Genomic DNA, 23,755 nt, shown 5'->3' with positions numbered 1-23,755 from the left:
AAACAAAACAACAACAACAAAACAACAGGACCCCTGAACACTGCATGTTAGGTGAGGGTGATGCTGTCATGGGAGGTATGTAAAATGGTATTTGGGAGAGAAAAGGAGCCAAAGCAGAAAGCATACAACTCAGAATTTCTGGTATAGCTGTTAACCAAGAAGCTGAACTGCCATGTGGGTTGTGGCCCCCTGTGTTGAAAATACTGTAAGGCAAAAATGCATTTCACACTCCTAACTCACGGGGCATTCCTAGGTGGGCTGCTCAGAGCATCCTCTCCAGAGAGTCCACATTTCTCCTCACCACTGGAAGCAACCATTGCTGACAGGGCTCAAAAGAGAGCTGTGAAGATCAGAAGTCAGAATCAAGGGTAACATTCCTCCCAAACGTGTTTTCATGTCATTGTGAAGTTGAAATCTCCTAATCAAATTACCAATCAAATTACTAGTACATCTGTACTCGGATATTAAACTCCTATCATTTCACTCCAAAGTGAGACAAACTTCAAATTACTAACATGGTTTCTTGTTCAGTTAAACAGCTTGCATTAAGAGTGTCCACAATGAAAAGCCAGGTATTATGCAGAATCCAACATGGAATGAAACCCAGGCCTTGTTCCCAGAAAGCTTTCAAGCTAATAGGAAATTAACCAGCAGACACAGAGCACAGTGTGAAAAATGTCACAGTGGAGTTACCCACAGGCAACAGTACTTACATATAAAGACAGATGGTAAACTTGTGAGAGCTTTGAAAAGCTGAAGCAGTGGCCCTGTGCCCAGCGGCCGGCCCATTAGGGGTAAGGGTGATGTGAGAAAAGCCTAAACCAGGAAGGAGAGGAGGACCGTGTGTGTGTGTGTGTGTGTGTGTGTGTGTGTGTGTGCGTGCATGTGTACAAATGAATGACTCTATCATGGTTCATAAACTCGTCAAGGATGTACCTGTCCTGAAGCATAACTAGAATGGACCCTGGAGGGTAGGCTCAAGGGGGATTGAGCCTGGGCCCAAGTGGATGGATTTGGATCTACACCAAGGATTGTAAGATTTATACAAGTAGCTCTAGCGAGCCTCTAGGAGGCTTTAAGTAGGGGCACAATAGGGGCAACTTGTCAATTTGGAAACCTGACTGTCAGCACAGACAATGGGATAGGAGGGCGAAGCTGGCCAATGAAGAAACTATTGTAGAAACTTGAGAGTAGCTGTCTGACAAACGAGTGAAGGCTTTGGGAATGAAACAAAAGGGAGGTGGCAACCATAGCTCTAAGTTCCCTCCTCTGGGTACCTGAGGATAGAAGAGTCATTCATTGTCATCGGAAAACGGAAAAGAAACAAACAGATCTGTTCAGACCCCGTTGAGCATGAGAAACCAGGTGGAATGTTCAGCACTGGGTGAGTGCACAAAGTCTGAACTTGCAGGAAGGACTTGATGCAGATTAGAGAATCGAGAGCAGGTGGGCAGAGACCGAGAGCGTGGGACTGCGCTGTTGCTTGACAAACAGGCAAGGGCAGAAAGACCTTATCTGTATTCAGAACACACACACAAACACACACACACACACACACACACACACACACACACACAGAGAGAGAGAGAGAGAGAGAGAGAGAGAGAGAGAAAGAGAGAGAGAGGCAACAGGAAACCAAGAAGGGGTGATCAGAGAGGTGGGAGAAATATCAGAGGAGTAACCAGCCTGTGACGCTAGAAATCACTTGATTCGGTGTGTGGGTTTTCCCAGTGTGTATCTCACTCCATATGGAAATAGCATCAAGTTTTTCAAGCCATCTGGGCACCACAGATAGGTAAATGTTGATGAACCAAAATGCTTCGGGACCGGGGAACTCTGGTTAACTTAACTTTGGTTTTCAAATTACTAGTTGGGGCTTCGTTTCTCCCCTGATCTCTGGTTGTCAGCACCTGTTACTCACCTTTCTGTTGGTTCAACTTTATATTTTCTTTGGCTTTGTCCTGATTTTCTTTTCCAAATCCACCCACATTCTCTCCCAGTTGCCTAGTGATAACTTGGTAATCCATTTCCCCAGGTAACCATTTCCCATGTGCTCCAATTATTGTAACAGACAGCCCCACATTAGTGACTTCGAACATCAATGCTTGACCTAGTGACACACCCCTGTAATTCTAGCACCTAGGAGGATGAGGCAGGGTTCATGAGTTCTAGGCCCTTCTGGGCTACCTAGGGAGACCCTGTCTCAAAAAGAAAAAAGAAAATTCTAGTTATTTTCCTTACAATAGTGACAGGGCTAAGTGAAGAAAATCCAATTGTTCCATTAGCATTAGCAAAGATGTCTTTAGAGGTTGGTAACAAGCCACCTGGGATCCTCTGGCTTTTCTCACCATCCTTCGTCTTCTCTGCATCCAGTGCTCTGTATCTTTGAATAACCAGACTTCTGTAGTTCACTTTGTGGCTCCTAAAGTACATCTTTGAGAGTGGGGAGAAGGGAGTGAGATAGGAAAGAGAGGGGGAGGAAGAGGAGGGAAGAAGGAACACACAGGGGAAAAGAAGGACAAAAAGAAGGACACCAGGGCGGCCATAGTTATGGCAGTTAACCTCAGAAGTCACATGGCTTTGTGGACACCCCATTTCATTTGTCAGGACAACTTCAAAGTTGTCCCAGGCTTAAGGGGAAGAGTGCACCCTCACACCCTCAGAGGAGCATTGGCTGAGCTCTGATGTTTACTTGGCCATATTATATCACCATCATCTCCAGGAGTGGCCCCACTCCCACATTTTAGGAGGATGTCTCTCTATAGAAACCATCCTCTCCTCCATCAGTGCTCACTCATTATATTCTCCCCCCCCACACACACACACAGAAATATGCTCAAGGCTCTTAAGGAGGAAGGGATCCGGCCCGACTCTTTCTAATTAATTTATTGGCCACAGCTTATCCCAAGGATGATCACACGGAACACCTATTCAGTAATTTCTCAGTGTGGTTGAACAGGTTTAGGCTTGGCAGGTTGTGGAATGGGGCACACTTGGTTGGGAGACTCCCAGGGAAGCTTCTCAATGTTGACTGAATATTCTCATTCAGTACGTGAGGAGCAATCTCTCTGTGAGGAATAACACAGGTTTTCTCAGGCCATGTCCTGCAAGCTGCAATTTAAAGAATACACTTAGGATACGAATTTAGTTTAATATGGCAGTTTGCTGTTCACTTTCGTCCTGAAAACGGAATTCTAAAGAAGAGCTTAGTGCTTAGAGACAGACTCAAGTGTTCTAATAGAGTGGCTATGTCTGTGGGTTTCTGAGAGCGACCATAGTTTCCCAAGTAAATTGCTGAAATAGTCAATGCATTTTGCAAAAATAACTCAAAAGTCTGGGCTATTGAACTTCTTCTTTGAAGGCTCTGCACGCGCGTCTTTTTGATTATTTTCTGTTTTGTGTTTTGCAGAGAATGGCTCTGAAGATATTGATATACTCCCCAGTGGGCTGGCTTTTATCTCGACTGTGAGTACTTGCCAACTGCTCTGATGCTCACATCAATTGCTGTGTGGACAGTGCATTAAAGTTTCCAGCTTGAGGTGCCAGATGGACCCCTACATGTCCGTCCCACCTCTGGGTAGACCAGTCAACTACAAAAGCCAACCTGCAATCTGGAGGGCTAATTAGAACACCGCAGGCACCCCTCACACTGGCTGCCTCTCGCGAGCAGCTCCCCGTGGTCATCTGCATGCTCGGCAAGGGTCTCCGTCAATGTGTATTGATGTCCATTTGGCCCTCAGGCTGGTCTCCAGATCTGTCTTGTTGCTTCCCAGCTCCAACACTGCCTTATTGGATGGTACTTCTGTGGCTGGTAGTCTTCTCACTAGCCAATATTCTTGCCATACCTGCTTACGTGTGGAACTCTGTAAATGCTAATGAGTTTCAAATCAATAGTTGGGGCTCCTCATTATTCCTTCAGTGTGTTTCCATGAGTAGAGATAAAACTGTATTTGGTTCTCTGGACTACCTCGACAAGTCTTAAATGACCATGAAGTTAGGTTAGCAACGCCCCCACCCCGCCCAAGTCAGTAAACAAAAGAACAATGTGTTTATTCCATGTTGAAGACAGCTTTGCTTCTATCAAGACAATAGTGTGCTATTGGAATAGGGCCTGAGATTTGTTGGTTTTGTTTTTGTGGTGGTTTTTTTTTTTTTTAGAAACTGATACCAGGAACGTGTGCATTTCAGTCATGAACTCTACCACCTAGCTAAGTCCAGAGCTTGGGGTCCAACCGTTTGAAAAAGTAGATTTACCACATTTCAGAATTACTATTATTATTTTGTTGCTGTTGTTGTTGCTAGAATTGCATGTGAAATATTCTGTGTTTTTTTTTTTCCCATGCCACTAACATACATGAGTTTTCAGTCTATTTGTTTTTGGCTCGAAGCAAGGCATCCTATTAGGAAGCCTGATCTGAATTTCCAGGTTCTTAAGTATGCAGAATACAGTACAGAGGTCTCTCAGCTGAATTTTAAATGGTGGGAGGCAAGGTTGTCTTTCTTTACTTTTCCATCAAACTCAAAGATAAAACAAAACTGTCTGGAAAAGTCTCTTTTTCCTTGACCTCAATTTTCTGTTGTCAAGTTTGATTTTCAGGGCTATGCCAAACAGACCTGCGAAAGTGATTATTCCGTACAGTCAGGAAATGTCATTCCTGTTAGGAAGTGTCTGTTGTTCCTGCTGCATGCCACCGCTGGCAGCAGAGGTTCAGATATAGCTAAAAGGGAAGGAAACATTCTCATCCCAGGCGCTGTGTGAGATGTAAGCATTCCCTCTCTTTTCATCCTGCTGTACACTTAGCAACTCCTACGTGGAGCTTAGGACCATGCTCTTTGCCCCGTTTCTAATCTTCACGCTTTCATTGTCTTGTTCTCCTTGGCCTCTCCTGTGACCTTCTTGCCTCCCTGGACAACGTTCAAAAGCTGCAGATTCAGTATGGGGGATTCTATGCAAATAGATACCCTTAGCCTTTGTAAAGTGACAAAGAGGATCCTCCCCTCCCCCCACCCCCAGCCCTGAGATTTGGCATGCTTCTTGCCTACAAGATTTCTCCCATCCTCCCACTTTGCCAGTTAACTTGTATTCTCAGCGAAGCATCCCCGTGGAGGTACTCAGATTCCCCAGCAAGCCTCCTCTGGTTCTGTTGTGAGATATGGATGGGCTGTCATGGGTACCACCCTTTCCTGATATGTTCTTGTTCTAACATCATGTGACTTTAAGCTCCATGAGTTGGAGACTCGGATGTGTTCATTAACGCTCCAGGCACCCAGCACAATACTGAACATATGAAATCTGAGGATGAGTGGGGACTGTAGAGGGTTTCAATGAATATACACACACACCTGCAAGATGTATATATATAATTTATATAATATAAATATATATAGGGGAAAATCAGAAGCTTGCACCTCAAAGTGACTGTCGCTACTTCCAGTGATGAGTGGCATAAATGGAATTGCTTGCTGTTATTGGCATCCAGTAGGATTACTGTCACCAATTCTAACCCAACAGAATGCCATGAACAGAAACCTAAACCTTTTCCCAAAAGTCTTTCCTTAGCACTTTCTCTCTAAGCTCAGTTGCTTCTGTCAAATCTTGCTCTGTATTTAGAACTTCCGGTTTCTTTGTTTGAATGGCAGTGTCCTCATCTGTCTCCAGGACACCAAGGTGCCGGTAGAGATGTGCAGCCTTGAGACACACGCACACCTTTTTTTTTTTTTTTTTTTTTTTAATGGCGTGTGTGGCTCAAGGCAGCACACAGACCTATTTATGGTGTGGGAGGCTGTTTAATGAATGATTCATGCAAATGGCTTCATTTCCCTAATATTTTCTCCTTTAGCATTGCTATTCTTGGAGCCGAAGACCTTACTGACAGATTAGCTGTAGAGAGAGGAACTGAGAACTGATTTTTATGGCCTTGAGAAGAATAAGTATACACTAGATGGAGGGTCTGGATGGACAAAGTTTGACTTGTTTTGACAAGTTTACATGAAGATGACCTGCGGAGGAGATGGGGAGTGTGAGCTACAGCACCAGAGGTTGTGTGTAAGCATGCTCATGTGAGGATCACTGGGGCGCATGAAATAACTAAAGTTGTATGAACGAAAGCTACAAGGAAAGAGCATCAGGGAGGAAAGGGGTATGAGGACAGAAGGGAGAAAAATCCAAGAGGCAGGAAGAGACACAGACATTCTGCCTTGGAACTCTACTTCTGACTTTTTGACATGAAGGAAGGAGGGTCCAGGGCTGCAGAGCTGGACCCAGAGAAAGTGCTGTCGAGGAAGGCGCTTTGACATGTGCGTCCACAAAATCCCAGAGGTTAGACTGTTGATTCCAGAGAAAGGAGAGTTGTAGTATATCAGGTAATGAGGTGGGGTGATGTTTCTGAGAAACTTCAGGTGAACCAAAAAGATAAACACATACATGAAGTAAAGTTAGGGAAATATTTATTTCGAGGAATGAGAAAAAGGAGCCAAATTCCAAGCTACAGAAAAAATGTTATTAGTGAAAAATTCAAGAATAAAACAAGATGGAGGGTTGGTGTGCTGTGGAAGAGGGAATCAGGAAAAGAGGCAAAAGATTTAGTAGAACAGCAGAAGCGTGTCTCATCCTCAAGAAAAGAGGCCGGAGAGAAGAACTGAAGGGCCATTCACAGAAAGGAATCAGAGGCAATTTACACAAGTTGCTATAGTGTTTCCAGAGAAGTGGGAGGTAAACTATAGTTCAGAGTGAAGCACAGTGGGATATAAACTTTATGAGATGAAATGCATTTAGGATATGTGTGTGGAAAATAGAATTGTCTATGTCAATGAAAAAGCAATGCAGTGGCCAATGTTGACTATGAAGATGAGGTTGGGACATATGTACTAAGAATTCTTCAAAATGACTTTAGAAGCCCCACTCATGTCTTCATAGTCATCATAGCATATGTGATGGTGTCTCCCTGTAGTCTTTAAAATAATATGTTGAGAATTCCATACAATTTATTTCCATCATATTCACCCTTGCTATTCTCCCTTAATTCTTCCCAGATGAATCCCCTTATCCATACCCCTTCCCAACTTCCCACCTCTTTCCTCTTTTTAATAACACACAGAGTTTTCAATTTGTGCTGCCCATATACTCACTGGTGTGGGACGATCATCTCCTGAAGCTTGGTTGACCTACCAGAGGCCATGGTCTTAAGGAAAACTAAAATGCCCCATCCCAATCCCAGTTGTCTCTGTAGACTGGGTGCAGGTGGGGATGGAAACAGGAGGAATCAGGTGTGTATAGGATAGATGGAGGATGTGGCCGGACAAAGAAAGGACAGAGAAAGGATCCATTATAGAAGCAAATGGTATAGCCTCTTTAGAGAGGTTCTTTACTTGGGGAGAGAGGATGTGGCTCAGAAACAGAATCTGAGAGTCAGGCTCAGCCCATCCCTCCTTCAGGGGAAAATTAAAGAATGAATGGCACTTCCTCTGATGGCATCAGCAACCTCCTCCCAACAGCACTGAGGCACAAGGTTTGGAGGAGGAGGATTTTAAGAAAACCTTGAAGAAGGCTGGAGAGACGGCTTAGCTTTAAGATCACTCAGTGCTTTTTACAGAGAGCCTGTTTCAGTGCTCAGCGCCAGCATGGCAGCTCCCATTTCTCTAATACTTTCCTGATATTCTGTACTCTCTTCTGATCTCCAAGGCCATCAGGCTCCCTGTGGGAGCCATGCATGCATGTATGCACTCAAACACTCATATACATAAAATAAGAATGAATAGATCTTAAAAAAAAAAAAAAAACCTTGAAGATGTGGACGGGGATGTACAGAGATTACTGACCATCCCAAAGTGAGGGGGCAATGGAAGGGTCAAAAAGTATATGCATTTGCAAGGGTAAGAGCAAAAAGAGACCCAGGGATAGACAGCAGAGTAGTAAGGAGAAAATTTAAATCAGCTATAGAGAAGGAAGAAAAAGCTGCTCTATTTTGAGTTAATCAGGAGCGATGGGGAAGAGACGTGAGAATGAAATATAGTGTACTACTTGGTATAGAATAAACCAACCTCAAGGTTTGACACAGTGAGCAAGGGTGTGTTGAAGGTTCGTACCTTGTGGATGTCTGTTTTTGACTGATAAAAACGTGGTCCCATTGGTAAAAGGGGTAACTGTCCAAAGTACTAGAATGAACTTTTTGTACTCTTTGGAGTAATGGTTCAAGTTAGAACATTCAGATATGCCTATAGGACAAAATATGTCAGAAATCCTTATGATGCTCACAGCCTGTGCCAACTTGATCCTGTTTATGACAACGTAACCAGTGTGGGAATAAGAACAATAGGATTTAAACTACACCCCCCTTCTCTATGCTTTGGAAAAGGAAACTATTGTGTATCAAGGTTGGAAAGAATCTTAGCCATCATAAGTTTTAGTTGCTTCATTTTATAGACGAGTACCCCAAGGCCTAGGCAGACCAAAGGCCTCTAAAAAAGTAACACAGCTTGTCTCCTGCCTTTGCATTCTGTGGCTTAATTCTTTCTAAATTAAAACTGCCTTCTTATCTCAAACATATTCCTGTATCCACAGCTAAGGAATGACATTGCTGACCACCTCTGCTCACCATATCAGATAATGGCTGTAGCTGACAAAGTGAAAAATCCCCCAGATCAAAATGAAATGCAGAACCTGGAACATTTTTGTTTGGTTTTGAGATTTTGGCTTCTGTATGAAAATGTCATTTAAATATGCATGTGTGTATAGACTGATTCTCTATTTCTAAAGGGATTAAAATATCCAGGCATGCCAAACTTTGCACCAGACAAACCAGGGAGAATCTTCCTGATGGATCTGAATGAGCCAAACCCAAAGGCACAAGAGCTGGAAATCAGTGACGGATTTGACAAGGAATCACTGAATCCTCATGGGATCAGTACTTTCATTGACAAAGGTAAAGCTCAAATGGCTAAGAGTAAAGGAAATTGGGAGAAGGAGACACCATAGATCCCCTACTGCTCAGGATTCATGCTAAAGGTACAGGGCAGGTGCTATTCTACCAGAGAAACGCATGCAATCTTGAAAAAAAATGTTAATGTACACAGGAAACATTTTTAAACATTGCTCTAAAGAAGGGAGGCTTCACTGAGGGTCCTTAGTGGTTTCCTTCTACACACTTTTCTCCTTATTTGACTACCGTAACCTGTTTGAATACTGTTCTAAGAAATCAAACATATAAACAAAAGGCCTTCTGAAATAATATAACACTCAAAAATCATACCATAAGAGGGAAAATAGATAAGTTTAAATCATGGAAATTGAAACCCTGACCTTGTACCTAAAAATACTGCAAAGAAAGTGAAAAGAAATGCCCAAGGAATGCTACAAAATAATATGTCTGATTCAGATCTTGTTCCCAAATTGTACACATGAGTCTTACAGCTCATCTTGGTAACTGTTTTATTATTGTGAAGAGATACCATGACCCAAGCAAGCTGGGGAGGAAAGGGTTCATTTGGTGTAAACTTTCATATCATTGTTCACTGAAGGAAGTCAGAGCAGGAACTCAAGCAAGGCAGGAACCTGGAGGCAGGAGCTAATGCAGACGCCATGGAGGAGTGCTGCTCATTAGCTTGCTAATCACTGCTTGCTTAGCCTGCTTCATATAGAACTCAGGATCACCAGGCTATATATGACACTACCCACAATGGGCTGGGCCCTCATGCATCAATTACCAACTAAGAAAAAGCCCTACAGTTAGATCATATAGAGGCATTGTCTCAATTGGGGTTCCCTCCTTTTCAATGACTCTAGCTTGTGGCAAGTTGACCCAAAACTATCCAGCACACAACTCAACATCCAAAAGACAAATAATCCATTCTAAACGTGGACAAGTTTCTGAATAGACATTTCTTCTATGAAAGTAAAAAAAAAAAATGGCCAATAATATATTAAAAGATATTGGACATTTTTAGCCTTCTGTGAAATGCAAATCAAGTCAAAACAAGCCATTCCTTTATGTCCATAGGGATGATTATAATAAAAAAGACAAGAGTCTGGGCACAGGGCAGTGGGTAATGGTGCTTGTTCTTTAAACATAAACTCTAGTTTGAATCCTCAGCATCCACCTAAAAAGCCAAGTATGGCTGTTTATTCCTGAAACTCCAATATTGAGAGAGGAGACAAGTGAATCCTCAGCATTCACCGATCAGCCAGTTCAGCCAGTTCAGCCAGCACAGCGAGCTTCCAGCCCAGTGAGAGACCCTGTTTCAAAGCAATAACGCGGAGAGCGATAGAGGATAGAGAGGATAGTGTCCTGCTCTGACCTCCATATCCACTAATGTGCATGTTCCACACATGTGTACACTACTACCACAGCTACGATAATGGTGATTACTATAACACACACACACACACACACACACACACACACACACACACACACATGGGCGTGTGCAACAAGGAATAACCGATGTAAGCCAAAATGTTGAAAGACTGGGCCCCTTTGCCGGTGATATTGTGAAATGGTGCGGCTGCTTTAGGAAACAGTCTGTCAGTTCCAAATATGGTATTACCAGGTGACACAGCAGCTCTGCTCTGTGGGCTGTGGTCAGCAGAACTGGAAACACCTCTATCCAAGTACTCCTACATGACTGTTCAGAGCAGCCCTTCTCCTAGTATCCACGTGCCCACTGACTGCTGAGCATGTGACATAATTTATACAATAAAGCACCATTTGTCGATAGAAAGAATGAGCTGGGGGCATATGCTATGACACAGATGACCTTGCAAATGTGACGCTATGTGAGAGAATTCGGTAACTAGGCAGAAGCTGGAGAAAAGGGAAAGTGGAGAGGAATGCCTAAACAGTGAGGGATTTATTTGGGGGCTGCTGCAAATATTCTGAAACCAGATGCATCTCTAGGAATATACTAAAACTCACGTTGCAAGACTGAATTTAATGGCATGTGAATGATATCTCAAGAAACGACCCCAAAAACAAATCATATATTATCCACTCTGAAAATAGCGATCTCTGATACACTTTGCTTGTTCATAGCCCATAATACCAAACTATTTTAAATGTAATATATTTGTGAGTCCTTTGGACACATGGGAGCCGTTGTATAAAGGGGGTATCTCCCTGCCCCAGCATTCTGTGTTTCTGCTTATTAGTTTTTATTCCTGTTTTCTTCTCTAGATATATTCACCATAAGAGAGTATGTAACATCTTCTTCAGCCCTGGGATCTGAGAGGCAAGAACAGTGACTGAGACAGAATAGGAACTGAGCAGACAATTGTTCATTGTGCAAGTGAATATGGACATTGCAGGGTAGGGCAGCTTCTATTAATACTCCATTTAATGAGATGGAGAAGCTGGAGTTGAGAGAAATGCAATGCAGAGCCGACTTGACTTCTGTTAGTTAATGGCTGCTTCAGAGTTAGAAGCCAGGTGGTTCCACTCAGCCTCTGTCTTTAATCTTGTATTTAATCCCCTACAGCTACACCTTCCTTGCCTGGCACCGTGCTGGCTAACGCTCCATGAGAGCTGGCACAATAAAGTAGTCAGATTAACGCAAATTGTTTCACTGAATAGGATGTTAGATTTAGAATTATTGGCAACTGGCTTTCTAAGGTGGGATCAGTTTATGGATTAACTGACAGCTGCAAATTTAGGCTTCCAGAAGTTGAATGTATTATGATTGACAACCTATTTTTTTCCCTACTCACCTTCCTTAATTAAGGGACATATTCACCATGTAAAAACATTGCACAGAGAACTCTCAGGATAGAGAGGCTGTAGAACAAAATTATCTCCACAAAGCATCCATTTATTCTATGGAAGATCCAGTAGAGACAAAAGGATGGATTAAACCAGGGCGGAATTAGCGATTGCCAAACTGCATTCTGAAAGAGTCTGTTTAGAGCCTAAAAGCCAACCCATGTTCTGTTGGCAAATGCTGGGCCCCATAACACAGCCAGATCAGAAAAAAATGAAAGATCCACCTGTCTGGGAGCAGCTCTGCATAGCATAATTTGCATTGAACAGCTTAATGTAGAAATTTTGCACGTCAGGACTCAGACCTACTGCATTACGTGTTCGCTAACTACATGAAGGAACTGAATAGGAACACCAAATGAGAGGATGGAACCAGTCCCTCAGAAACTCAGATCTACACCTTCCAATAAGTCAGTAAAGGCCACTGCCTTCAATCCCATTCACAGCAGTTTCCGTTCTGGAGTGAAAAGAGGTAGGGAGGGACATTCTTGAGGTGGGCTGTGTCCAGAATTAGCTGCTTTGTTTCCTTTGGCATGCTTACGTTTCGTGTCCACTAAGCTCACTAAATATTGTTACTCAACCTCAGGTATTTGACTTGTGTTAGAAGGTCATTGTCTAGCTTTCACATGCCCCAAGATTTCTTGAACTTTTGTTGAGATGCAGGCATTTGTGACACACCCCAAAATTTCTCAGCAGAGATTGTTTGCTTTCACTCACTTATTGAAAGGCCATTGTTTACCTATCATTGCAGTTCTCTTTAGAGAGGGTGAGCTGGCAAGGCCATGAAGACCGTTGCATTGCACAAACACTCATGCCTCGCTCAGTTGCTTGGTGTTAGTAAAATTGCTGGGTTACCCCCTGTTTGAAGTTCAGTTTCTTCAAAAACAGAAGAATCTAACATTGGTGTTAATGGCCTATCTGATGGACATGAAGGATACACAAAAGAAACCCTTGCACAGAAGTACATGCTTATATAATCCCAACCACTCACGACTGGAGCCTAGATGTTCAAAATAAACCTTGGAAAATAGCAAGACCCCATCTCAAGACAAAAACCAAAGCCTTGGGAGATGGTCAGGTTTTTAAAGAAGTCTAATAATGATTGCAAGAAGCTTACTTAACCATCTTGGAAATGATATCTTCCATTGAAATTATATCTCTCCCTCCCCTCCCACTTAGACAACACTGTGTATCTTTATGTTGTGAATCACCCCCACATGGACTCCACTGTGGAGATATTTAAATTTGAAGAACAACGCCGTTCTCTCACCTATCTGAAAACTATAAAACACGAACTTCTCAAGAGGTATGGAATTAAAGCCTGTGCACTTCTATTTATTTCACACCTCTGCTGTGAGCATTGCTTTCTTTGGTTCAGCGGGCATTAGACTTTTGTTTTGTAGCACGTTTTTTTTTTCTTTCTTTCTTTCTTTCTCCCCCCACCTAAAGTGTTCTAAAGCTTCTCATGGTGGGACTGCCCAGCACCTCAGTAGAAACTGCTGTGCTCGGTATTGAATGTCTCTGTATTTTCCAACTTTCTGAAAGCTCTTTAATCCTATAAACGTGCTCAATTAGATTCCCAGCTCTAATCCCAACTTCTTTGGCACAGCAACTCAATACCAGGCTCTCTTTAAACACCTCCTCTCTCTTCCAGTTGTCTTGGTAGGTTCTATTCTCTGAGCCTCACCCACTGGGTGTTATAACCAACCTCCAGATGGATTATTTCTTTTTTGGGGGGAGGGAGTATTTCTTTAAAGAAAAATTTGATTAAAAAAAATGTGCACTCATAAAAACCACCTTCAGTATTGATCTTGTACCAAATGCTGTGTCAAAATACTTTAACTTAATTTTCAGATAACATTTAGTAACACACATGAGTAAACAGTATCACAGAGTTGTGGGTCCGGTTGTCTGAGTCAGTGTGTGATTGACCTAGTCGTTGTGTAAGCCTGGGTCCATCAAAGCAGGGCTCATCATTTACAATGATCAACGTCATTCTTATTGAATTTAGGAAATTAGTATTTTTAGTGGATAGTCAGTTTCAGGTCTTAAACAATAGAAGTTTTGTTTGTTTGTTTTTCTTCTTTTATGAAGTAAGCCCATCACTAGGCTCTGAGGCCACAGCAGATCATAACCTCACAACATTTCTGGGAAATAAAGAAAGGGGATTGTTATAAGTTGAAGTATGTCCTACAAAACTGCAAAACATTTCCCATGCACATATGGGCCTGGGGAGAGCAGGCGAGAAGGTCAACTTTAGGGATCGTTCCTCAAGTCCCAGCTACCTTGAGTTTTATGGTTTCTTGTTGGCCTGGAACTTGAGTCCTCATGCTTGTAAGCTAAGCATTTTACTGGCTCAGCTATCTCCCCAGGCCCTGTGTGTGGTTTCTTAATGAAAGAATTAGAAAAACAATGAATGACCCATCGTGCTTCTATAGTAATAAGCAATTTTTCCGAGGGTGTACTATGGTGCCTTCCTAGGGCCCTAAGGGAGAACAATGGGACATTAGGTCCCTTGATCCTCAGAACTCATGTTTAAAAAAATGGTTAGGCATGGTAGCATGTATTTGTAATTTCTGGGGGAAGGCAGAGATTTTGGGGGGCCTACTGGTCAACCAGCCTAGCCTACTTTGGAAGTTCCAGGCCAACAAGAAACCTTAAAAGTCAAGGTGATGGGATTTGAGGAACTACACCTGAAGTTGATCTCTCGTATGTTCTCCCCAGACACGCATGTTCATATGTACACACATACACAAAAAAATAAGAGCCACGTATGTATGTTTTCTCTTTTGGTCAAAACAAGTCATATAACAGTGCTTAACTTTAAGAGTTAAGCCTAATTCTAGAGGAAAAACAAAGATACTATATCTGTCACAGAAAACCATGATTAACATCTGCAAGTCTAGAGCTTGTTAGTATACATATCCATTTTTTTAACTTAAAATTGTAAATAGCCAAAAGAAAACACATGGAAGTAAAATTAGAACATTTAACGGGATCAGTTAATTCATCTTAATTCAACTCCACCATTTAAAACTGGTGAACTTGTTGATCTAGGTAGATGCTAGTAGCATCATCAATAATCAAGAGATTCAAACACCTTGTGGGTTTCTTCCTCTTTTTCTTTCCAGTGTGAATGACATCGTGGTTCTTGGGCCAGAGCAGTTCTACGCTACAAGAGATCACTACTTTACCAACTACTTCTTAGTACTTCTGGAGATGATCCTGGACCTTCACTGGAGTTATGTTCTTTTCTACAGCCCAAGAGAGGTCAAAGTAGTGGCCCCAGGATTTAGTTCTGCCAATGGAATCACAATCTCCCTTGACCAGAAGTATGTACTGTCAAACTGTTTCTGCCCTTTGCCCTCTTGACACTTTGAAAAGCTCCTTGCCTTAACAGCTCCCTCAGGTTCAAGTAGTCACTATGTGACTGGAGGGCTCAGGTATGCCCACAATTCATACTAAGTGTGTGAGCCTAAAATTCATTTGTTTTCTTGAATTTCAAGTCCCCTTCAGCAAAAGAGAGAGACTCAAAAAGATGGTCCTTGTTCCAAGTTCTTACGTAACTAAATACACTCTTTTCCAACCTTCTTTCTAAAAGCAGGATGGCTTTGCAACATCTTTGCCTTTTTTGAGCTCAGAAGGTATTTAGACACATGTATAAAGCCAGGTTAACCAAAAGCTCTTATTAGAGAGAGAAGCTTGCTTTAGACTTGTGATAGTGTAATTGTCAGAATTATGATAATTCCATGACTGTTTTTAAGAAAGCATGAAATTTTACAAGCAAACACCCTTGGCAAATAATTAATCCTTAAAGGCTTTCAAAACAGAGATATACTATGAATAACACTTTGAATACTATTCTATGAACAGATTTGTGATCATGAGCAGAGATAATCCTTGTAGAAAATGGCTTTAGGCTAGATATAGTGGGACATGTCTTTAAATGCCAGAACTTGGGAGGCAGAGGTAGGAGGTTATCTGTGACTTTTAGGCCAGCCTGATCTACATATAGTGAGTGTCAGGACAGCCAAGACTACATAGTGGGACCCTTTCTAAAAGAAACAAAAGCCAGGTGTGGTGGTGCACGCCTTTAATCCCAGCACTTAGGGAGGCAGAGGCAGACAGACTGCTTTGAGTATAAGGCCAGCCTGGTCCACAAAGCAAGTACAGTAAAGCCAAATCTACAAGAGAAACCCTGTCTCAAAAAACAAACAACAACAACAAAAAGATAAACAACAACAGAAATGCCTCTAAGCATTCTTCGTGTTTTAAAAGCATGAGTAAGACTAAGCTTCATGACCATTCCCTAGTTTTCTTAAATTCTAAGTTTGGAAGTATGAACTCTTTATCCTTAGAAGAATGTTTTCATCTCATTTAACTGAAAGAAAAAAATGTAAGTCCTAGGTAATGAGATTGAGCCTGAATGTCATCTGTAATACTTGTCATTTTATGCTCACATTTCACATTAAAAGCCTATAAATTATTTCAGTAATATTTAAAATACCATCCCGTTATCTGCTTTTATAACGTTGTAGAGAGACAGTTAGTGGTATTTCAAACTAGTGTAAAATTTTATATTTGTTCTCCAAAATAAGTCTCGGTGTCATATTTCATTACTACTTGCTTCAAGTAAGTATTACTTTACAGGTATGTCTATGTGGCTGACGTTACAGCTAAGAACATGCACATAATGAGAAAACATGATAATTGGGATTTAACTCAAGTGAAGGTAAGAGTAGCCCCCCCCTCCGCCAACCCACACAACATGGCCCTGCCAGTTTCATACTTGACCCAGGCATGTTTTTAAAGAGACATGTCTAATTACACTTTAAGAGATCCAGTAGGAGGAGGGAGGGCAGAGAGGAGCGCTGAAATAATGTCCTCACTACTTCCTCTTGGTTGAAGGTAATTCACCTGGGCACGTTAGTGGACAACTTGACTGTTGATCCCGCCACGGGAGATATTTTGGCAGGATGCCATCCTAATCCCATGAAGCTATTGGTGTATAACCCTGAGGATCCCCCAGGGTCTGAAGTAAGTACTGATACCTCCTTGAACTAACAGGGAAAGCTGCCAGAGTGAAAATTTTGCTGAGGTAATGTTGAGGGGGTTTATATAGGTTACATTTATATTCCAAACTGAACAAAAAATAAATTTAAAAGTAGGGTTATTGGCAGTTTAGGGAGATGAGTTTTCTAGGTTTTATAAGCCACCAGGGGCCAATATACTGTCAATGCCCAGACAGCAGGTCCTAACTTCACAAAGGCTTTCTTCACTATTGGGAGTAATGAGGAAAGATGAGCTTGATAATTTCACACTGACGTAGATTGTCCTACCATGTTACTAGCCAGAAAGCAAGTTCTTAGAAGCTCCTGCAGGGGAGCAGAGAAGGAGACATGCACAGAACCATCTTCATTTGCTGAGCCTGTACAAAGGGTTTAAATGACTTTGGCCTCTGAAGTAGATGAGTTTTTGTTCTCGAATTCTAATATATGATCATATCCCAGACGGTTTTATTTTAAAGATTTTAACGTATATCTTCTTCTAAAGTGAAAGCCATTGAGTTATCTGTAGCATTTGAACCAATCACACAAGACACTGCATTAAATGTCGTTGAGTTTAAAATAATAATTTTGAATGAGGAAGGGGCTACAGCTGGGATACAAAGGGAATAAACTGTATTTATATTTAATATAAAAAATAAAATAAAAAATATTGTTAAAAAAAGAATAGTAATTTTTAAAGTTTCATTGAATTTAGCTGCAACCACAGTCTTTCACACATACTTAGAAAGACTTATTTACTGACATTTACATTTTGCTAGATATTGTTCTCTTGCTTGGGCTATATCAGAAAATAAAACTCACAGTGGCTGGTAGGATGGTGAAAACACTTTCCACACAGCCTGATGACCTGAGTTTGATCCTGGGTCTCACCATGGAAGGAGAGCAGCAGCTGCTGAGAGTTTTCCTGCAATCTCCACAAGTGCGTGCCTCTACTCGGATGCCCGTGTGCTCATAGAAACACACATCCTTAGTAAAAAAAAAAAAAAGGGATAAAATAAAACTTTAAACAAATATTAAAAAAAAAATAAACCCATACAAGGCCCCTATTCTTAGGGGACCGAAGAACAGACACTAAATGATAATTAAAAGGAACATATTGCACAGATGCTATGTTGTGTAGGAGAAAGCACAGTTGAATAGAGAAGGTTCTGATTGTTGTGCCGTGGGGTGGGCAGGTCCTGGGCTAGAGAGAGAGAAGAGACTAGAAGACTCGGTTTGAGGAAAGGAGTGACATATTTGGTGAGTTGAGAAACAGATTCAAATCTTAGCCTGTTGGTTGCACCAGGAGGGGTCATTTCTACTGAATTATTTTTCTTTGAAATTAACACATCAGTCATGAACTCTTTAAAAGAGCATCAAGACATATTTAAGGCAAAGGTATTGTTGAGATTTTATGAGTGCCAGCTTCCCGGCACTCTCTAGAAGACATTACGAATAAGAACCACATAATGACCACATCAGTGGACGTGTGTGTGTGTGTGTGTGTGTGTGTGTGTGTATGCTCATGTAACAAAAAAGGTGAGTGCTCGCATGTAATAAATAGCTAAAGAGGAAGAAGTAATGGATTTGAGAGGGAGTGAGGGCTATGGGTAGAGTCAGGTTCAGGAGAGTGAGGGTAGATATGATGTAAGTACTGTATTCATGTATGAAATTCTCAAAAAATTAAATCAAAATGGAATAGTAAGTTTCAGCAAAATAGATCGATAATTGTGCCCTGCAATTATATACTGGAAATAGGCAGTGAATACAAGCCTTCAATCACACACTTGTTATCTCCCTTTTTAAATTTTTATGCCTATTATCTGGAGATATCTAAAGCATGACATATATTTATGTAGTTTCATTATTAAGTTTTTACATTTACATTTAATTAAATAAAAAAAACACATCAAATGTGAAAGTAATAGACTAGTCCTTTAAACCGTTTCTTAAAAAAATTATCATTTATTACAATTTATTCAATTTGTATCCCAGCTGTGGCCCCCTCAGTCATCTCCTCCCACTCTCACCCTCCCTCCCTCTTCTCCCCCATGCCCCTCCCCTAATCCTCTGATAGGGGAGCTCCTCCTCCCCTTCCATCTGACTCTAGCCTAGCAGGTCTCATCAGGACTGGTTGCATTGTCTTTCTCTGTGGCCTGGCAAGGCTGCAGCCTTGAGGGGGAGGTGATCAGAGAGCCTGCCACTGAGTTCATGTCAGAGGAAGTCCCTGCTCCCCTTACTAGGGACCCCAGTTGGAGACTCAGTCTATGGGCTACATCTCAGCCCTGGTTTTAGGTTCTCTCCATGTATTGTCCTTGGTTGGGGTACTATTCTCTTCAGGGCCCCCAGGGCTCAGTTTTTTGTTGTTTTTTTTTTTTTTGTTTTTTTTGTTTTTTTTTTTTTTGGCTCTGTTCGTCCCCTTTTGGAGCTCTTGTCCACTCCAGGTTTTTCTATCTCCCCCTTCTTCATAAGGTTCTCTGTACTCTGCCCAAAGATTGGCTATGAGTCTCAGCCTCTGTTTCAATACCTCCATCAGTAGAGTCTTTCAGAGGCCGTCTGTAGTTGGCTCCTGTGCTGTTCCCTGTCTTCTCCTGATTCTGATGTCTATTGCATTTGTCCTTCTGAATGAGGAATGAGCATCTTCCCTAGGGTCCTTCTTGTTGTTTAGTTTCTTTAGGAGTATAGATTTTCCTATGTTTATCCTATATTATGTGGCTAATATTCACTTATGAGTTAGTATATACCATGTGTGTCTTTCTGCTTCTGGGTAACGTCACTCAAAATGACCTTTTCTAGTTCCCACCATTTGCCTGTAAATTTTATGATTTCCTTGTTTTTAATAGCTGATTAGTATTCCATTATATAAATATACCACAATTTCTGTATTTGGGGTCCTCCATGGGACTCCAAAAATTCTACCAAAGAACTCCTTCAGCTGATAAACACCTTCAGCGAAGTGGTTAGATACAAAATTAACTCAAAAAATCAGTAGCCCTCCTGTATACAAAAGGCAGAAGGGCTGAGAAAGAAATTAAGGAAACAACACCCTTTACAATAGCCACAAATAACATAAACTGCCTTGGTGTGACTCTAACCAAGCATGTGAAAGACCTGTCTGAAAACAAACAAACAAACAAAACAAACAAACAAAAAAACTTAAAGTTTCTGAAGAAAGAAATTCAAGAAGATATCAGAAGAGGGAAAGATCTCTGATGCTTATGGATCAGTAGGATTAACATAGTGAAAATGGCCATCTTACCAAAAGCAATCTACAGATTCAATGCAGTTCCCATCAAAATACCAACAATTCTTTACAGAACTTGAAAAAACAATTCTCAATTTTATATGGAAAAACAAAAAACCTGGAATTGCTAAACTATTTTTTAAGATGTAAGACAACCTGACTAAATGTTTTCAGATAGATATAGCTGTTATTCTACATACTAAAGAAATTTTAGATTCTATCTTGTAGTAATTTAAATAAAAACTAGAATGTTTATCCAATGAATAAAAATCAGGTAGTTAACTTCTGTCTTCCTGCAACATGGAAGCTCTCAAGTAGACTTAGAAAAATCTTTTGGACTTTGAGATTTATTTAGTCAACATAATATGACTGTACCCTTTCTTTTTTAAAAATTTATTTATTTATTTATTTAAAAATCCCAGAATGCAACCTATACCCAGAATGAGAAGAATCATTAGCCCAGCTAGCCAGCTGCCCATCCATTCCTATGAAGACAGCACTTCCTGAGCCACAGTGTCTGCTTAAAGGTATCTTAGTTAGGGTTATGATTACTGGGATGAAACACCAAGACAAAAACAACTTGGAGAGGAAAGGGTTTATTTGGCTCGCACTTCCATATTGATGTTCATCATCAAACAAAGTCAGGACAGGAACTCAAAAAGGGTAGGACCTGGAGGTATTAGCTGATACAGAGGCCATGGAGAAATGCTGCTTACTGACTTGCTCATCATGGCTTGCTCAGCTGCTTTCTTACAGAACCCAGGACTACTAGCCCAGGGACCTTTTGCACTTTGGGGGACCTCCACCATCAATTACTAATTAAGAAAATGCTCTTCAGCCAAATCTTACGGAGGCATTTTCTCAACTGTGGTTCCTCTCAGATAACTCTAGCTTGTGCCAATAGTTGACATAAAGTTAGCCAGCACAAAGGGAATGCAAATATCACTGTGAAATCCTTGAAAACTTATTAACGATCTGGTTCTCTGTATTCAAGGTTTAATACCAGTTTATTGCAGCTAAGACTTTTATTTATCCACAGTTACCCTCTCTCTACCCAGTAGGGTCTTGTGCTTTCTGCAAGGGGTCCAAGCTTCAGCGTTTTCATGTAGCAAACTTGAAACCAAGGTGCTGAAGCTGAAAATCAAAACAAAAATTAAAGGAAAAAAGTAAATAACCATCTGAAGCTTCATTCTGTTGCAAGAGCTCGGTAGAGCTAACTGGTGCTCCAATGATTGGTTGTTTTCCTCCGAGTCCTATCTTTGCCCCTCCCACCTTCACCTCCCCCCTCCCCCACTCTGTGAACTTCATCCAGGCTACTTGGAAACCTGAGAGCTTAAGTGTTTACTCATTAGCAAAGCTGGGTGTGCTAATCCTGGGGATCAATAACAGCCCTAGGCAGCAGTACCTCCACACTTCTGTACTTTCTCTCTGTTTCTCAGCCCAGATACAGGGTCCTTCAGCAGTGGAGACAGCCACCCTCTTGACTACTAGGTTGGGCTAGCTGACTGTCTTTCAGTTATCCTGTCCTAGGATCCTCTCCTTGTTCTGTAGGCTCAGTCAAAGGCAGAGACATTTGCAGAGACAATGGCAGAGAACTATTGCCAACTCAGGAGTTAAGACAAGTGTGTACAGGACCCAAGTTTCTTTTCTAGGGTTGCCTGCAGAGTCAAACTGCTGAAGAACTCTGCTGAGGAATTTGACTAACGTTAATGGCTAGTCTATGTTAGTGCGTAGATAGATGCTGTTAGGACATTAGTACCTTTCGGATATACTTTAGATTTTTAGCTTATTGGTTTCTGAAAATATGCATTTGTCCCAGAATTCTTGGGAAGGGAAATATCTCTAGGTAGCTTCTCTTGGGCAGTGTGTTAATGAGTGATATTCTCTTGACAGGTCCTCCGCATCCAGGATGTTTTGTCAGATAACCCCAGGGTGAGCACAGTCTATGCGAACGATGGCTCTGTACTTCAGGGCAGCACCGTGGCTTCTGTGTATCGTAAGAAAATGCTCATAGGCACTATATTTCACAATGCTCTGTATTGTGAACTCTAGATCTTAAAAACGAAAACAAAAACAAAAAAAACCTTCATATTTGACAAAAGTAAAATTGTAATTGTATGCTAAATGGAACTGTAATTTTCACATTTACCAGTGAAAGTATGTATGGCTTTCTCATGGAGAAAAGTAAAAGAGTGCAGAAACCTATGTCCATAGAATCAAGAGTCAAGTTAGTGTCAAGGCAGCCAGAAACCTAAGTGTTCCGCTTTGTTAAGTATGCATAACATCCTTTATGGCGTCGATGTATGGGATGTATAGGCTGTGACAACTTAGGGCCCCCGCTCACGTGGATTTGTGCCTGTGGGTAACTGTTTGGCAAAAAAGCCTCCTAGAACTGTGATATTCTGAGTCTTCTGCAGCCTGTGTCAGTAAAGAAGCTAATTGTAAACTATTTACGATTCTCGTTCTCTTTTTTTTCCTCTTGTGTGAGACACACCATCTTCCAGTCAAGTATCCTGACCTGTATAACCCTCACCCTGAGACTCTAAAGCCTGCCTTGAATATGGACTTGCCCCAAAATATAACCATACAGGAAATGGTTTTCTCTGGAAATTTGACCTACACAAGCCTCATCAGCTAGCTTAGTGCATGCTAAGCTGTTGTATTTACTTGTATAAGACTTTATTTATCCTGACTCTTCTGTTGTGAGTGTCGCCAGTCTTTGTGGCTCTGAATATAAGATAGGGCCTTGGGACAGCTATCTCCAGCCATTTCCAGCTTTCTCTACTAGTCACCTCAATAAACACTTAGTGAGCAGCCTCTAGCTGATTGGCACCAATAAATCTAAAACGAATAAAATTATTATGGCCGAATGGCATGTCCTAAAGATAAATCTAAACTTAATTTGATGAGAATAAATAAAGACATTTCTTTCTTTATAAACAAAGAAACAACAACAAAAATCAAAGATTTGAGGTTGATTGCCACCACCCTTATATCCCTACACCTTAGAAGTCAGCTCAAGACACCCCAAGATCAAGTTCTGAACACAAAGAAGAGTTATTTGCCCCAGAGAGACAAAAGACAGGAGTAAAGAACAAAAATAAGAGATAGAGGGAGAAGGAGAAGGGAACGGGGAAGAAGGAGAAAAGGGACAAAAAAAGAGTAGGGGGTAGAACAAAGACCTGTCTTTGAATAGAGAGGAGACAAACGTATCCCATAGACAAATGGCCGTTTCTAAAGGTAAAATGGGAAACCCTGTGTTAGGATGAGGTGTTTAATTTTACTTGGGTGTTTTTAATTAGGTGAGCCAAAGGGGGCTTTTGGTTGCTGGACTGCAATACTTAGATAGTTGGACTTGGTAGTCAGCCTTGGGAGGAAGAAGTGGCCACATAAATGAAGAGAGAAGCGCTAATAGGGAATAGCCCTTGGAGTCTAGCATTAGGACTGCAGTCTAATGGTTTTTTAACAAGGCGAGGGAAATGGGAGAGGAGAGTGAGGCCTGCCAGAGATGTGTCTGTTACACTCGAGCTGGCTAGAGTCCCTTCAGCCTCTCCAACATGGTGTTTCCGGTGACGGGGAATTAAGGAGACCTGTTTATAGTCTAAAGAACACTGCTTAGTTAAAGGTTTTGTAAATAGTTTTGTACCAGGATAAAATGGTACTCTTTTAACCTCTGTAATCATTTCTGATTCAGACATTAAGATTTTATAACTTCC

General features: G+C 41.4%; 1 protein-coding gene across 2 annotated transcripts in view; it reads left to right on the top strand.

The window, feature by feature from the left end:
- Nucleotides 1-23,755, top strand: part of Pon3 (paraoxonase 3) — a 43,720-nt gene that overhangs the window by 6,000 nt on the left and 13,965 nt on the right. Inside the window, exons 3-9 of one of the 2 annotated variants that reach the window (XM_021655162.2) lie at nt 3,410-3,465; nt 8,756-8,921; nt 12,927-13,053; nt 14,879-15,079; nt 16,398-16,479; nt 16,656-16,784; nt 21,933-22,488. In XM_021655162.2, the coding sequence (XP_021510837.1) occupies nt 3,410-3,465; nt 8,756-8,921; nt 12,927-13,053; nt 14,879-15,079; nt 16,398-16,479; nt 16,656-16,784; nt 21,933-22,091 (920 nt within the window). In that variant the 3' untranslated portion in view covers nt 22,092-22,488. Of the gene's footprint in view, nt 1-3,409; nt 3,466-8,755; nt 8,922-12,926; nt 13,054-14,878; nt 15,080-16,397; nt 16,480-16,655; nt 16,785-21,932; nt 22,489-23,755 lie in introns of those variants that run through there. The other variant, XM_060374184.1, reaches the window with a different exon arrangement.

This window comes from Meriones unguiculatus, chromosome 21 (genome assembly GCF_030254825.1).
Source record: "Meriones unguiculatus strain TT.TT164.6M chromosome 21, Bangor_MerUng_6.1, whole genome shotgun sequence".
In the NCBI taxonomy this organism is placed as follows: Eukaryota; Metazoa; Chordata; class Mammalia; order Rodentia; family Muridae; genus Meriones; species Meriones unguiculatus.
Note: the sequence above shows the minus strand (reverse complement) of the source record. Positions and strands in the feature narration are given on the sequence as shown.